This window comes from Suncus etruscus, chromosome 14, assembly GCF_024139225.1.
Source record: "Suncus etruscus isolate mSunEtr1 chromosome 14, mSunEtr1.pri.cur, whole genome shotgun sequence".
In the NCBI taxonomy this organism is placed as follows: domain Eukaryota; kingdom Metazoa; phylum Chordata; class Mammalia; order Eulipotyphla; family Soricidae; genus Suncus; species Suncus etruscus.
Genome location: NC_064861.1, coordinates 5,388,899 through 5,406,522, shown reverse-complemented (window position 1 = coordinate 5,406,522; position 17,624 = coordinate 5,388,899). Strand labels below are relative to the sequence as shown.

The 17,624-nt window shown below is 44.6% G+C and overlaps 1 protein-coding gene across 1 annotated transcript in view; it reads left to right on the top strand.

Moving 5' to 3' along the window:
* The first annotated feature begins 557 nt into the window (after window positions 1-557).
* Window positions 558-17,624, top strand: part of PAPSS1 (3'-phosphoadenosine 5'-phosphosulfate synthase 1) — a 56,672-nt gene continuing 39,605 nt past the window's right edge. The window contains exons 1-3 of the mRNA XM_049786907.1: window positions 558-677; window positions 9,035-9,149; window positions 11,552-11,787. Coding sequence (XP_049642864.1) covers window positions 618-677; window positions 9,035-9,149; window positions 11,552-11,787 — 411 coding nt within the window. The 5' untranslated portion in view covers window positions 558-617. The remainder of the gene's footprint in view (window positions 678-9,034; window positions 9,150-11,551; window positions 11,788-17,624) is intronic.

Sequence of the window (17,624 nt, the reverse complement as noted above, 5' to 3'; positions counted from 1 at the left end):
CCTAACTATATACTACATACTATATACTATATACTATATACTACATACTATATACTATATACTATATACTATATACTATATACTATATACTATATACTATATACTATATACTATATACTACACACACACAGACACACACACACAGACACACACACACACAGACACACACACACACACACAGACACACACACACACACACACACACACACACACTTTATACTATAACCTAACCCTATAGTCTATAAACTATAGCAAAGCTGAGATCTCGTCTTCCCCGTCCCCCTCTGCGCCTGCGCAGCCCGGAGCCGCCCGGGCGGTTTCCATGACAACCCAGCTAGGCCCCGCCCCTTCTCTAATTACGGGGGAGAGCCACGTCGTGCGCGGTCGCGAAGCCCCGCCCCTGCCGGCCGCCTCGGCTTCTCGTTCGGCCTCGCCCACGTCGCTCACCGCGGGGGGCGGAGTCGGGCCGGCGGGCGCGCGCACGCACGCACGCACGCACGCGCGTCGGAGGCTCTGGCCACGCCCCTCGCCCCGCCCGCCCCGCCCGCCCTGCTTTCTGCCGCCGCTGCACCCGAGGGCTCTGGGCCCCGCACGCCCGCGCGCGCTCTGCACCGGCCATGGAGGGGCCCGGGAGCCTGTGCAAGAAAGCCAAGCTGGGCAACAGCGCGCAGAACTGGGTGAGTGTCCGCGAGGAGGCCCTGCTGGTCCGGAGCATCCTCTCGAGAGCCGGGGTGGTACCCGGGCCTGGGCCCTGCATTGGGGCGGTGGGTGGTGGCCGTAGACGCCCGGGCCCAGCGGCTGCTCCTCGCTGCAGGATCCCGCGCGCAGCCTCCTGCGGGGAGCCGCCCGCATCCGCGCAGGCCTGGACGGGCTGCAGAAGCGGCCGCGCAGGAGCCTGCACGGCCTGCCTGCCCCTTTCCCAGGCCTGTCATCGCGCTCCGTGGAGCCCAGCGCCTGGCGCCTCCGCGCCCCAGCCTCCCGTCCGTCGAGGCGGCCGCCCACAATGCGCCCATTCAGGAGCCCAGGCTGCCGGACTGAGGTTCTTTGTGACCCCACGGAAAGTCGCAGAGCCTGACGCGTGACGCGGAGGTTTGCAGGCTGCGAGGTGTGGAGGGCTCATGGCTATGAGGCCGGCTCGGAGGACCAGCTGCAGCAGCTGCTGTGCTCTCGGCTCCCAAGGCTACTTCCTTCATTTCTCTTGGGCAGCCACAAGCGGCCTTCGGCCAACACTTTGTGGGTGCACACTGCTGTGGGTTGGGATTTAGGGGAACTTTTGTTTTCTTAAATGTTACGGTACAACAGGATGAGGTTTGAACACAGTCTAGTAAATCATTTACCTGGGGGAAGCAGAGGAAATGCGAAGCTGTTTCAGGCAACTATTCATTCACACTTACTCATTTACCCAGCTAGTTATTACAAAGAATCCCTAAGCGAGGCCTTTTCCCTTTGAGACTGGGAGTTGGACTCCGCCTGGGGTGATCAGGAGGGGCAGAGATGGAAGGGAATTAGGACAGTGGAAAGAGCGTAGGCCTCCTGGTCCGGGCTCTCTGCTTCCAGCTTTGATGCCACTGGGTAGTTGGTGCTCCATTTCTTTGCTAAGTTACTGGTCTGATAATACTGTGGAGCTTCTCTGTTGGGAAGATAATGGATTAGAAAACATCCTTGTTACTGTTCCTGTTACCAGGAGGATCTGTCCCTCCAAGAAAAGTAAGACTGGCTTAATAGGGTCAGAAACTGACCCTATTAAGGGTCACAAAGGAGCACAAAGGAGCCCTGACTCCTTCCTCAACACCCCACCTGATGTGGCTCAAAAACCAAAGAGCAAAGCAAAACAAAACAGATTCGGGAATTATATATATATGTGACTTCATGTACATTTTTTTAGTTATTCATTTTTAAAAAAAATCCCATTTAATCTCTCAGCTTCTTGGGTGTGCAATTCACATTACAGATTTATTTTTATTTATTTTCTATTATCTGGAGGATGTTAGTGGTTCCTTCTGTGTCTCAATGTCTGTGAATAAGGATGGGACAGTAAAGTATCCCTTATTTTGGACATAACTGCAAATCAGATAGGGCTGTACTCAGGGTTCAAGAAATATGATTAAATTATTAGGATGCTTGGTACATGAACACTGTTAAAGTTCTTGTTATTGTTTTCCCATCACATGTTTAGCACCTGCTTTGTCAGTGCTTTTTATCCACGAGTGTCTGGTAGCAGGTGCTAAAAATAAAATACAGAAGAGTCTTTTCTGTTCATTCAGTCCAGGAAAGGGGCAGTTCATGGAAAGCAAACAGAAAGTGAATGGGGCATCTTTCCTCTCACTGGTTTTGCCTTCCCTGCTGTATTTCGCTGACACCCCGAGGTACCTCAGGCTTGTTTGTTTTGGGCCCACACCCAGCGCTGCTCAGGGCTTCCTCTGAGCAAGGATCACTCCTGATAGGGCGCAGGGACCAACTGTGGTGCTAGGAATTGAACTCAGGTTCACTGGACTTATACCTATTTCATCAGCAATAGGGACAGACATTCCCACCTTACATTGCTCTAAAAGCAAATTAGTGATTTATTCAAAGGAAGAGTAAAGCTGTTAGTTTCTGGTATTTGTAGAAGTGGCTACTATTTCTATGATATATTCTTTCCTAAGGGAGAATAATTCACCTGTTCAGTTTTAACAATAAAATTTAGAGAAATAATAGGCACTAGTAACTGACAGCCAGTTTTCTAATTCTAGATGATGCATCTAGAATTCTTCTCATTTTCTTCTCTAGTTTCTTTGTTCCTTGCATTTCTTTCCTGCCTTAAGTATACAGTTAATCATTTCTTGCATATTTACAGTTAGAAAGCTGTCCTTGAAATCTGATCTTAGAACATTTTTATTTTTATCACCCCGAAAGGAAGCTTTGTACCTGTAGGTAGTATTTCCTCCTCTCTGACCCCTCACAACTCAAAATGTTCTGGATTTTCCTAATCTATTTGTTTTCATTGATTTGCCATGCTGGAGATCAAACCCAGGCTCTCACACATGCAAGAAGGGTGTTCCACCACAGAGCTCCATCTGGACTTACCTATTCTAAACTCGATCACAAGTAGAATCATATAGTATTCAGGGTTTTGTGTCACTTTTCTTTAACAGCATCTTTTCAAAATTCATCTATGTTGGATCATGTGTCAATCTTCATTCCTTTTCAGAGTTCAATCATACTTCTATTTAATGGATTACATATATACATTTTGTTTATCCATGCATCAATTGATGAACATTTAAGTTCTTTATCTGACTATACTATGAGTTATGCTGTTGTGGAAATTCTAGTACAGGTTTTTGTTGCATGCTCTTATTTTCCTAAATTTATTTCAACTTCTGGGCTAGACATTGGCATCTCTGGTTGCCCAGCCTCTACCCTGCCCACCCCGTCTTTCTGTGGGTAGGGAATGCTCTGTTTTAGCCATAGTGGGAACCTGGATCTTTCACTGTCTGTTATTTCTGTACCTGTTTAGAGTGTGTCTTCTTCCCCAAAATGCTTTTCTTCTCTTTTATCCCTGGGTTCTAGAAGGAATCCTACAACACAAAGGTAAAATGCATGAGTAAAAAGTCTCAGACTGGGGCCGGAGAGATAGCATGGAGGTAAGGCATTTGCCTTTCATGCAGGAGGTCATCGGTTCGAATCCCAGTGTCCCATATGTTCCCCTGTGCCTGCCAGGAGCAATTTCTAAGCCAGGAGCCAGGAATAATCCCTGAGCACTGCCGGGTGTGACCCAAAAACCACACACACACACACACACACACACACACACACACACACACACACACACACACACACACACACACACACACACACACACAGTCTCAGGCTAATTTCTTACTTCTTGGAAACTTATAGTTCAGCGCTCCTCAGTTGGAGATAATCCAGGCACCTTTCATATATGGTAGTGATGTTTTAGGTACAAGTGTAATAAATGTTTTAATATCTTCTTACCTTTAAGACAAAGCAGATGGAGAATCTTAGATCTGTGGTGCAGGCAGGAGAGTATGAAACCATAGGCAGCAGGCAGGGTGGTCACTTGGTTCTGCTTCATGGCAAGGAGTCCCTCTTTCTGACGCCTAGCAGGTCTTTCCAGTGTTACTGACATACTGGTTCTAACTGGCTTTTTCAAGTCCATTTTAGTCCATTTAGTCCATAGTAGGCATTCTCTTTGGAGGCCTAAGGTAGTTGGTGGGGTGGGAAATAGACATTGGGCTTAGATTATGCATTCTATTTGGTATCTGTTCCTTGATTTCCCGCTTATAAGTGTAGAATTCTTCATAAAATTACTTAAATGTTTTCTTTTGGGGGTTATATCTGGCAGTGCTCAGGAGCAACTTCAGCTGGTGCTTAGGGGATCATATACAGTGCTGTGGTTGAACCTACCTGTTGTACTATCTCTCTGCCCTCTTAAGATCATAATGAACGCACAGACGTGATCTTACCTTAGTGGCATCGTAGGAGAAATTAAGTTGTCTCAAAGGGAAGTGGGTGAAATAAAGCAGCTACATGAAAATTAAGGAGGGCCAGAAAAGGAGCTTGAGACATTGAGTGGGTACTGAAGTTTGTGGAAAGTGCAGAAATTGTCCATCACCAATCTGAAACCCTGTGATGTTCATCTCGTAACACAAATGATTGTCATTTAGTAGTCCCAAATGTAGAAGTGGAATGAATTACCTTAAAATGTATTGTTTGTGTTTTGCTGGACTTAAGATTTTTATTTAGAATTTTTTGTTGTTGTTTTTTTTGGCCACACCTGAAGGTGCTCAGGGGTTACTCCTGGCTCTGTGCTTAGAAATCGCTCCTGGCAGGCTTGGAAACCATATGGGATACCAGGGATTGAACCCGGGTCCTTCCCTGGTCAACCTTGCGCAAGGCAAATGCCCTACCGCTGTGCTATCACTCCAGTCCCTATTTTTAAAATTTTTAAAAGAAAATTTGAATATGTTTGGGCTATGTCCCTACTGCTCAAGGGCTGTACCTATGCTGAGAGACATCCCTGACACTGTTTGGAGACCCAGTCTGGTGCCAGCATCAAACTGGTTCACTCATGCAAGGAGAGTGCTTTAAGCCCTGTACTATCTCTTTAGCCTTTACTTAAGAATTTTCGGGGCCGGAGAGATAGCATGGAGATAAGGCGTTTACCTTTCATGCAGAAAGCCATCGGTTCGAATCCTGGTGTCCCATATGGTCCCCCGTGCCTGCCAGGAGCAATTTCTGAGCATGGAGCAAGGAGTAACCCCTGAGCACTGCCGGGTGTGACCCCAAAACCACACACACACAAAAAAAGAATTTTCAATATAGGGGGGAGAGAGGGAGGGTGAGAGGGAGGAAGAAAGAGAGAGAGAGAGAAAGAGAGAAGAAAGAGAAGGAGAAGAGAAGGAAGAAGGAAGAGAGGAAGGAAGGAAGGAAGAGATGAGATTCTGCCCTGCACTTTCTCCATCTAACCTTGAGACTTTTTTTTGGATTTGGTTTTTGGTTTTTGGGCCACATCCGATGACGCTTAGGATGGACGGCGCTTCTCTCCCCTGGTGTCCCATGTGGTCCCCCAAGCCAGCAGCGATTTCTGAGAGCATAGCCAGGAGTAACCTTTGAACGACATTTGGTGTGCCCCCTCACTCAAAAAAAGACATCGCTCCTGGCTTAGGGGACCATATGGAACGCCGAGGAGCGAACCATGGTCCATCTTAGGTTAGTGTGTGCACCGCCCTGGCCCCTTACCCTGAGACTTGGACTGCACCTTTTCTGACATTTCTGAAGGTTTGAGCATCTGAGCAGAAGTCTACCTTCTTATGAAGCCTATTATGAGACCTGGCAGCTGTGGGCTCCCTGTTTTGCAGACCTGGGCCAGCCCCCTCTGTGGGTCAAGGCTCTGAAATCCCTGCTATTCAGGTGCAAGAGAAGCCAGTCCTCCCCAAATCCAACTTTCCTAGGTTCCTTGCCTTTTCTTGCATAAAGGAATTTTAGGAAAAGACATCATGAAACAAAGAAATTTTGTTAAAAAAAAAACGAGATGGCAAAAACACATTTAAGTGAGGATGCAAGCTTTTCCAGAAAGAGGAGACAACCTCATAAAATGAAAGGAATTACATGCTTCAAACTAGGATACAGGTGACCCCAGAAGTGGAGTGCAGGCCTTTTGCTGTTATAAAGTATTTATAGATAGGCCTTTTCTTCCTCCTTCCCTCCCTCCCCCTTCCTTCCTTCCTTCCTTCCTTCCTTCCTTCCTTCCTTCCTTCCTTCCTTCCTTCCTTCCTTCCTTCCTTCCTTCCTTCCTTCCTTCCTTCCTTCCTTCCTCACCTTCCTTCCTTCCTCACCTTCCTCACCTTCCTCTCCTTCATTCCTTCCTTCCTCACCTTCCTCTCCTTCCTCACCTTCCTCTCCTTCCTTCCTTCCTTCCTTCCTTCCTTCCTTCCTTCCTTCCTTCCTTCCTTCCTTCCTTCCTTCCTCACCTTCCTCTCCTTCCTTCCTTCCTTCCTTCCTTCCTTCCTTCCTTCCTTCCTTCCTTCCTTCCTTCCTTCCTTCCTTCCTTCCTTCCTTCCTTCCTCACCTTCCTCTCCTTCCTTCCTTCCTTCCTCTCCTTCCTTCCTTCCTTCCTTCCTTCCTCCTCTTCCTTCCTTCCTTCCTTCCTTCCTTCCTTCCTTTCTTCCTTCCTTCCTTCCTTTCTTCCTCACTTTCCTCTCCTTCCTTCCTCTTCTTCCTTCCTTTTTTCCTTCCTTCCTTCCTTCCTTCCTTCCTTCCTTCCTTCCTTCCTTCCTTCCTTCCTTCCTTCCTTCCTTCCTTCCTTCCTTCCTCACCTTCCTTCCTTCCTCACCTTCCTCCGTTCCTCCCTCCCTCCCTCCCTTCCTCCCTCCCTCCCTTCCTCCCTCCCTTCTTTCCTTCCTTCCTTCCTCACCTTCCTCCCTCCCTTCCTCACCTCCCTCACTCCCTTCTTTCCTTCCTTCCTTCCTCTCCTTCCTCCCTCCCTCCCTCCCTCCCTCCCTCCCTCCCTCCCTCCCTCCCTCCCTCCCTCCCTCCCTCCCTCCCTCCCTCCCTTCCTTCCTTCCTTCCTGCCTGCCTGCCTGCCTGCCTGCCTGCCTGCCTTCCTTCCTTCCTTCCTTCCTTCCTTCCTTCCTTCCTGCCTTCCTTCCTTCCTTCCTTCCTTCCTTACTTCCTTCCTACCTCCCACCTCTTCCCCCCTCTCTTTCTTCCTTCCTCTTTCCTTCTTCCCTCCCTCCCTTCACTCCTTCCTTCCTCTCTCCCTCTCCAAGATAGTGTTTATTGAAAACTTGCTTAGAAATTTTGCTTTGTTTTGTTTTGGGCTACACCTGGTGATGCTCAGGGGTTACTCCTGGCTATGCACTCAGAAATCGCTCCTGGCTTGGGGGATTATATGGGAAGCAAGGGTTGAACCAAGGTCCGCCCTAGGTCAGCGCCTTCAAGGCAAACACCCTACCATTTGCGCCACTGCTCAGGCCCCTATGTTTTATAAGAGAAACATGGAGAGAACAAAAGCAGTTCACTTTTGGGGTCTGGTCTAATCAGATGTGACACCCCCTTTCCTCACAGGGCATTAAGGAGTCTGCTTGATGGAGCCTGGTGTTTCTGTGAAGAGGCCTCACCATCTCTTTCTGTTCACTGTGAGAGTCTCATGGCCTCCTCAATTATGTGGAAGGTTTCATTGAAGGGAAATGAATCAAGTCAGTTGCATGCCATTAAACAATTTGATCTAATTGCAATTTGATTTTATTGGGGTGAAAGCTGCCTAAAGCCTAACACTTCTGAGACTGGACAAACCAGTTGTAGACTAGCCTTACACCTTGCGGAGAGCCTAAACGGAGGAGTTTTCCTTCCTTCCACCTACTTTAAGTTTGTAGATAAGAGAGCAGCCTTCAGGGAGATGCCATCTTTCATTCCACAGCTTATAGCTCACCCTTTGGTCCTATCCTTTCTCCAAAGGCCCGTGTGCCTCCAGCAGACTAGATGATTGTTTGGAGGACTCGAGTCCTCCTTCTTGCAACCTGTCTATTGGTTGCCATTATAACTTTCTTGACCTAGGAGTAGAAGCAAGCAAATTAGAGGAATCCACAGAACACCAGTTGCATCTCACTCAGTAAGCAGTGGAGGATGAAGGCAAGAGCCAGAGTCAGATTCCCTGTTGGTTTCCCTAAGGAAAAGGTGCCCAAGTTTCCACACCCACAGGAGATTAGACTGCTTCTCAGATCAGGCCCAGATCTCTCCAGAGGGGTCTGATCAGGACCACTTTCAGAGTGCCCAGCATCTACATAATCACACAATCATATTTTTATCTCTGCTTGCCCTTTCATGACTCTATGGAGCCCTTAAGACTCTAGTGTCCCCTCCTTTGCATGATGCTGGGGTCATTTTGTTCTACCTTGCTAAGCACAACATTGTATAGATTCCCAGATTTACACAGCTGCTCTCTGAGCCTGCCACTAAGTTTTGCTGGTATGACTCCCTGGGGAAGAAAGCCTATGATGTTGATTTTCTGTTTGTTTTGGGGTCGCATCTGTCATTGCTTACTTAGGGCTTACTCTGTGCTCAGCAATCACTTCTGGAGGTGCTCAGGTGAGTACTATGTGTGGTGCTGGGGATCAAACTGAGATGGTCAGCCATATGTAAGGCAAATACCCCTGTACTCTCTCTCCAGCCCCCTAAGTTAATTTGATGTTTTGGAAAGGTCTCTGTAAATACTGGTTGAATGAATGAGAAGTTGACTCTATAGTTCACTATTCCCATTTAGAGGACCTGGGGAAAGTTATTTAATAGTCTTAGGCCTGCCCTCTTCAACTAAGCACAGTTGAAATACAAGTTCTGCATTCCTGTGTGACTGTAAAGATGAACACTCTGGCCACCATGCTAGGCATGCTAAAGGAAAAAAAAAGTTGGTTATTTTTCATCCTTTCCATTGCTGTTGGCATGTTGTTTTAGGGTCATGTGATTACACGTGTTCAAAAGGTGCATGTTTCCTGTAAAGACCACTGTGAACTTGAGTTTGTTCTTTCTCCAGGGCATGCAGAGAGCGACCAATGTCACCTACCAAGCTCACCATGTCAGCAGGAACAAGAGAGGGCAGGTGGTGGGGACCAGAGGTGGTTTTCGTGGCTGCACTGTTTGGCTCACAGGTATAGTTACCAGAGAAAAACGAGTTTGCTTCAGTCACAACCTTTATAGAGAAACTTGAACTTGGAGTGAAGTTGATAGAAACTTGGATCATGTATACTCTCAGTCTAGAAAGTGTGTTAATATTCTACTTCAACAACCCACGAGAATTGTATACCCCTTTATGCTTCCACCAATAATGTAAGATGTCCACATGAGTACTACTGACCCTTAACACATTTTTCCTCTTGAGGATAAAATAACCTTCAGTTCCCATTTTCTGCTTTTATTTTAGATTATGTTTTATTAATAGACAGGTCTGGGGCCAGAGAGATAGCATGGAGGTAAGGCGCTTGCCTTTCATGCAGAAGGATGGTGGTTAGAATCCCGGCATCCCATATGGTCCCCCGTGCCTGTCAGGGTCGATTTCTGAGCATAGTGCCAGGAGTAACCCCTGAGCGCTGCCAGGTATGACCCCAAAACCAAATATATATATATATATTGTGGAGGGAGGGTCACTCAGTCGTGCTCAGAGGTTTCTCCTGGCTCTGTGCTCAGAAGTCACACCTGGTAGGCTCAGAGGACCTAATGGAATGCCAGGAATGGAATCCAGGTCAGTCACATGTAAGGCAAACTCCTACCTGCTGTGCTATTGCTTTGGCCCCTATCAACAGTCTTGACTTGCTTTACTTTTTGCTTTGTTGGAGGGCTGGGGTAAGAGTTTTGATTGAGGCCATCACAATTGCTGAAAGTGTTGTGTATGTGCTTGCATATGGTCCCACTATATGGTCCCTTGAGCATTCACATGACAGGCCCCCTTCTACCCGCCTTCTCTGAGTTGGGGTAGCCCTTCTGCCAGATTTGGCACCAAACAAGCTAAAAGTATCTTAGTTGAATAAAAATCAGTTTCCAGTCTTCATTTATAAGCCTAATAACCCTCTCCCAGGGCACAGTTGGGTAAAACCACATTGTAATTCACTTTACATTTGTTGGTTATGGGTGCAGGAGTGCCCTGCTGGGCATTTTCCTTTGGGTCTGACTTGGCTGCTGTGGGTCATGCATGAATAACTGAGTTGACCCAGCTGGTGTTTTGGGTCTGAGTAATGCACATTCTGCCATGTACTTGTGGCCTGGTACTCCCAGGTATTTCTGGTTTAGTTTCCAAAGACAGTCCTGTAGCTCACAGTCCCCCTCCCTCCCAATCATAACTTCCTTCTTTTCACTGTAGATAAGGCTGGGATTGGCCTTGGCTTCTGCCTTGCTCTGGGCAGTGCCATCTTGTAGTAGCACCCGTTGGCAGGAAATTCTGCTGCAGTATCTTTGGAAAATCCTTCTATTTATTTTAAAACTCGTTTTTGGCTTTTGGGTCACAACCAGTAATGCATAGGGACTACTGCCAGACATTGCTTGGAGGTCATTCCAGAGGAGGCTCTTGGGGTGGGTGGGCAGAGAGTGCCAAGAGTCCAGGTGTCCTGAAAACGAAGCACACACATTAACCCTTAGAGTGAGCTCCCTGACTCTACAACAAGTTTTTTTATTTGATTTTGTTTTTTGGGTTCCACCCGACAACGCTCAGGGGTTACTCCTGTCTTTATGATCAGAAATCACTCCTGGCAGGCTCGGGGGACCATATGGGATGCTGGGATTCGAACCACCGTCCTTCTGCATGCAAGGCAAATGCCCTACCTCCACGCTATCTATCCGGCCCCTCTAAAACAAGTTTTATTGGAAACATTATATTGATCTTCATAGCAGATATTTTTTCCATTTATCTTAGCTTGTTTACTTATGTGATCTCTCTCAAAACCATCAGACCATTAGACTTTATCATGGTGTTCAATAAAAGGTGTTGATCCTGGGATATACAGGTAGCTTGATAGTATTATTTGACTTAAATGTGCCATTTCTCTTCCCCCTTTTGAAATAATTTGAGTGTAGGCATTTTGAAGTCGATACACAGCTTTAGAATAGTGGGAACTATAGGACAATGTGAATAGGGGTCCAACATGGCAGTTATTGAAGTGAGAAGCTCTTGAAGCTCAGTGATTTCTATTCTTGGGCATAGGCAAGTGCCACTAAAACATGTTTTATAGCTAAAAAGTAAATCTTTGAGTATTGCATAGCAGTGTTTCAGAACATTCTTTGAATCATAACTGTATTTAAGACTTTCATCAAAACGATTTGTTACCGAATTGCTGTCCTTGATGTGGAATCCGTTTTGTTTGTTGAGTTTGGGTTGGTTTCTTTTTGTTTTGGGACCACACGTGGAGGTGAGCAGGGATTATTACTCCTGGCAGTGCTCAGGGGACCCTAGGAGAGATGCTAGGGGTTGAACAGGGTCAGCCACATGCAAGGCAAATGCCCTCTCTGCTATATTATCACTCCAGTCCCAAATATGGAATCTGTTTGCTCTGTTCTGTTTTAGGCTTGTCTGGAGCTGGGAAGACCACAGTGAGCATGGCTTTAGAGGAGTACTTGGTTTGCCATGGTATTCCGTGTTACACCTTGGACGGCGATAATATTCGTCAGGGTCTGAATAAAAACCTCGGCTTTAGTCCTGAAGACAGAGAAGAGAATGTCCGGCGCATTGCCGAGGTGGCGAAGCTGTTTGCAGATGCAGGCCTGGTGTGCATCACGAGTTTCATTTCTCCCTACACCCAGGTACGTAGCTTTTGGCCTGTTGCTTTCTGATCCCACTCATTGAAAACACAATCTCGGACAAAGCAAGACATGTCCGTGTGCTTTGAGGACAAGACCAAATTCAGATAGAAAGCCTATAACACTTTGTGGTCTGCCTTCTGTACATTCAATTTTTATAAAACCTGCTCTATGCTCCTACCTACCAAAATTGTCAGAAATTCTCAGGCCAGTGGCCAGATTATTTCAGTCACTACCTTTCAATTGGTAGCTTATAGGAAGCACTCAAGTATATATGAAATATTAAGGAAAACACTCAGGTTCTTTCTTATTTTGTTTTATTTGGCTTTGGGCCTTACCTGTGTGGATTATTCTTGGCTCTGTGCTTGAGGGAACAAATGGTGGGCATTAAACCAGGCTTCTGTATGCAAAGAATATGCTACCAGTGGAATTATGAAAATTTACTTGTTGTTTGATGAAGTCTCCATACTGTTTACTGAAAGAATTAAGAGTTCATTTTTGCCCCACATGCACGCCAACACTGTTTTTTATTGTTGTTTTTCATGATTACCATTTTAATTTCCTTAGTAATGATGATTTTATTTAGATATGCTAGATCATCCACGTTTAACCATGGAAGGTTATGAGTCCAAGAACTTACCCATTTCTTTCAGGTTCTCATGTTTTATGTTACAGTTTCTCAAAGTAGACTCTGATTACCCTTTTAATCTTGCAGTGTCTGTAATGATCTTTTCATTTCTAATTCACTTTATTAAGTTTCTTTTGCTCTGTTTCTTTGTGAGTTTTGCTAGCGGTTTATTATTCTTGTTTATTTTTCCAAAGAACCAACTTTTGCTTTCATTGATTTTTTTTGGATTTTTTTTCCACTTCATTGATTTCTGCTCTAAGCTTTGCTCTTTCCTTCTACCTACCTATTTTTGGTTTCTTTTGTTGATCATTTTCTAATTTTATAAGCTCTTTTAAAAATATTACTGTATTTAAGCACCTTGATACAACATGATTGTAGCTGGGTTTCAGTCATAAAAAGAGTCCCTCCCCTTCACCAGTGCAACATTCCGATCACCAGTTTTCCCCAATCTTCCTCCCACCCCACCTATATTCGAGACAGGCATTCTACTTCTCTCACTCATTGACATTGTCATTGTTGTTAGTGTAGTTATTTCTCTAACTGCACTCATCATTCTTTGTGATGAGTTTTATATCCTGAGCCAGTCCTTCCATCCCTCATCTCATCTCTATTAACTCTGGGCATTATTACAATAATGTCTTTTATTTTTCTTAAAACCCATAGAGGAGTAAGAGACTATTCTGTGTGTGTCTCTCTTTCCTCTGACTTATTTTACTCAGTGTAATAGATTTCATATATAGGAAAATTTCATGACATCATCTCTCCTGACGGCTGCATAATCTTCCATTATGTATATGTACCACAGTTTCTTTAGCCATTCATCTGTTGAAGGGCATCTTGGTTGTTTCCAGAGTCTGGCTATTGTAAATAGTGCTGCAATGCATATAAGTGTAAAGAAGTGATTTTTGAATTATACTTTGTGTTTCTAGAGTATATCCTTCAGAGCAGTATAGCTTAATCATATGGGAGCTCAATTTCTAGTGTTTTGAAGAATCTCCATATTGTTTTCCATAAAGGCTGTACTAGACGGCATTCCCACCAGCAGTGAATCAGAGTTCCACATTCCCACCAGGATAGATTGTTGTTATTCTTGTTGTGTATGTAAACATTTCAATGGAATTATTATCTTTTTTTTTAAGATAAATAAAACAGAATCCATGTACAATTACTTTGTCCCTCAAGTCCCCAGATTGTAGCACATTATAATATTTCTTAACAGCACACAAGGCAATCTAAAGCCATAAAACTTATGTAACTCCTTAAACATTAGAGGCATAGTATTTTTTACATTTCCATGTACATGCATCTTAGCTTAAGTTAACCTCAAATTTTAAGTGGGTGCATTTAACCTCAAATTTTAAATGGGTGCATTTTAAGGATTAGAGTCAAAGGAGCACAGTAAAAACGGTGTTAGAGTGGCAATTGTTGTTTGCATAGGCCCACCAAAATATGAGAGACATGGAAAGGAATAACCTTGGCCTAAATACAAAGAGATCCTACCCCTGAAGTTTCCTGGCATAAGACCAACTCTAGGCTTCAGGCAAGTTATCGTCCAATCCAAGACATTGTCCAAGACATTGTCCGTAGTGCCAACACACTTTTCACACAGTCACTGTTGTTGGTATCATGTTTCTGTATTAAGGATTCTGGAATCTGCATATCCTAAATTGAAGTCATGATGTGGAGTGTCTTCTCGTTTCACCTCACCATGAAAGGGCAATGCAGGAAGCCCTGTCCTGTAAGCAGGTCGTTGTTAAGTCTTCTCATTGTTAAGGGAAGTCTCTTTTCAGCAGGACGATGTCTGAGCAGTGGTAGGGTCTTCCGTGGTAGAGGATTGCTTCCAGGTGATGTTATAGACAAACCTCACAATTAAGGGGCAATACAGCAAGCCCTGTCTGGTAAGCAGGTTATTGTTTTTGTTAAGTCTTCTTAGTGTTAAGGGAAGTCTTTTTTGAGTAGATCGATGTCAGAGCAGCTGTAGGGTCTTCCCTGGTAGATGAATGCCTCCAGGTGATGTTATATACAACCTTGGATGTTTTGTAGATGTCTTCTCTAGATCAGGGGTGAATGGAGAATGCCCATTCTTCTGAGGCCTGTACCAGGTCTTTATGTCAATGTTTAGGGTGTAAGGTCTCATTGCACTACAAGATTTGTGTGTTCCCATCTCTATTAGATAAGAACTTATTGGTATGTATAGTATTTTCCCATTTTAGTGTGCCTAAGCAAACAAGAAATAAAGCCACGTGGTGCTATCAGATATATGGGGGCGTAAGAACATTTCCAACAATACCCATGACTTGGTTCAAACATAAGCATTAAACTGAGGGATTCTTTCACACCAAATTTCATATTAAGCAGTTCACAAAGAGAAGATAAAAATCATGGGGGGATCATCACTGTATAAGAAAATATTCAGCAAAAGTTATAGCCAACAAAGAAAACACCCATAAAATGTTGAAGAGACATAAGTGTCCTTTTTATGCCTTTTAAAATAGTTGGGTGGGTGGCACTTTGATCTGGCACTTTTTATGCCTTTTAAAATAGTTGGGTGGGCACCACTTTGATCTGTGATTAAGGACTCTACAGTACTTAAGTTAGAAAGGGTAAATGAGGAGTAATGATGATAGGAGTTAAGGAAGTTAAAGAGAAATATGATCTTATGATCTTATGAAGGGGTATGCAAAAGGGCAGAGTACAAAATGGACATTCTGCATACATAAAAACATAATTCAATGACAATGAGTCATTATTAATGTTTCTTGTGTGGGCGGGGGCTATTGCCCCCCCCCCCCCCCCCCCCCCGCGCGATTTTGAAAATATAGACTGAACAGAGATTACCAGTGACTTCAAGAAGCTGGGAGGCCAGAAGTTCAGGGCCCCAACCAGACCCTCCCTAAGGAGCTGAATGGATAATGGGGGAAAGCCTAGGATACCTTCGAGCTCCACCAAGGGGCCCAACTCACTGTCTTGCCCAGGCATGTGGCTCCGGGAAGCCCTGGAGATATAGAGCAAGGTGGTAGAGGGGTAGGTCAGATTAGGAAGGCCTCCGGCATGGCGGGAGCCTGCCAAACCCCCTCCTGCTAGACTCCCGGCTCCCAAGGGGGATTATTATCTTACTGACCCTACCCTGATCCGTGATTGTGCCCTACTGTAGGGTGTGACCTGGCATTCTGCTCTCACCCTAGGATGGTACCTGATTGGTACCTGATTCTGAGGGATGAAAGCAAGGGTCTGTGGAAGGTGGGGGGCTTTTTGGCTGGAACTGATGCTGAAGCTTTTGGCTTCAGTCTTGTCCTCCGAATAAAGCTGATATTTTCACAAGCCTGACTGTCTGCTAGCCTTTTACCCGCCCCTTCACCTCAGAACCGCCGGCTGAACAGGGTGGAAGACACGTGCTCCGAGCTGGAGGGAAAAGACCTCATCCTCCATCCCTCCATCAGTCAACCCCATCAAGGGCTGAATTGCAACAATTCTTTGAGATGTGTGCCAGTCCCTGTGAAGTGAGATTGGACCTCATAATTGTTTAGATTTGCATCTCCCTGATGATTAATCATATGGAGCATTTTTTCATGTGCCTTTTGGCCATATATATTTCTTTTTTGAGGAAGTGACTGTTCATTTCTTCTCCCCATTTTTTTTTTATGAGCTTAGATATTTTTTCTTGTTAAGTTCTTTCAGTACCTTGTATATCTTTGATATTAGCCCCTTTTCTGATGGGTATTGGGTGAATAGTTTCTCCCATTCTGTGGGTGGTTTTTATATCCTAACTAGTCACTATTTCCATTGAGGTGCAGAAGCTTCTCAGCTTAATATAGTCCTATCTGTTTATCTCTACTTTTACTTGTTTGGAGAGTGCTATTTCATTCTTGAAGATGCCTTCAAGGCATCCCACAGATAGGGATAGAATACTAAGAGCAGCAAGATCAAAAAGGGAAATTACATTCAAAGGAGCATCCTTATGATTTACAACAGACCTGTCACATGAAAATCTTATGGCCAGAAGGCAGTGGTGGGATGTAGTTACAAAACACAAGGAAATTGGGCTGGAGAGATAGCATGGAGGTAGGTCATTTGCCTTGCATACAGAAGGACAGTGGTTTGAATCCTGGCATCCCATATGGTCCCCTGAGTCTGCCAGGAGAGATTTCTGAGCATAGAGCCAGAAGTGACCCCTGAGCACTGCCAGGTGTGACCTCCCCCAAAACAAAACAACCACAGGAAATTAATGCTTCACCTAGAATACTGCACTAGCCAGACTCAAGTTCAGCTTTGAAGGACGTATATATAGCTTCATGGATAAATAAAAGCTCAGAAACTTTATAGACTCAAAACCAGCCTTAAAAGAAAAACTGAGAGCCAGAGAGATAGCACAGTGGTAGGGCAATTGCCTGCATGCAGCTGATCTAGGATGGAATGCTGTTTGAAGCCTGTCATCCCATATGGTCCCTCGAGCCAGCAAGGAGCGATTTCTGAGCGCAGAGCCAGGAGTAACGCCTGAGTGCCACTGGGTGTGATCCAACACCCCCTCCCAAAATACAAACCAAGTAAAATTTCCTTGAAACAGCAATATTTGCATGCATAAAAATATTATTCTAAAATCTATATAGAAAAATATATCTAAAAATAATAAAATGACATCAAAAAAATGAAAAAGAAAAACTGAAAGTGTTACTTTAAGACAGACCAATACACATACTACACCTCATATGTAAAGACGACACCAAATCACATAACGATTGTTTCTATCAACTTCAATGGATTAAATGTGTTATTACACTGTGTACGTAGGCCCCTTCTTCCTTTCTGATATGTGCTAGTAGAGCTATACATTTTTCTCTTAGTACTGCTTCTGCTGTGTCCTATACAATTTGGTAATTTGTGTCTTCATTGTTATTTGTTTCTCGGAATGTTTTGATTTTATCTCTGACCCACTGGTTGTTCAGCAGTGAGCTGTTTAATTTCCAGGTGTTAAAAGTTTTTCTTCTGTGTCCCTTTGTAGTTCACTTCTAATTTCAGTGCCTGGTGATCTGAGATGGTAGTCTGTACAATTTCTATCCTCTTGACTTGAAGGAGATATATTTTTTTTTATTTAATGAAAAATGTCCATATTTGTTGTTTAAAATGTCTTACTAAGGCCAGAGAGACAGTACAGTGGGGATGCAATTGCCTTCCATGTGGTGAACCAGGAATGAATCCAGCAGCCCCTCAGATC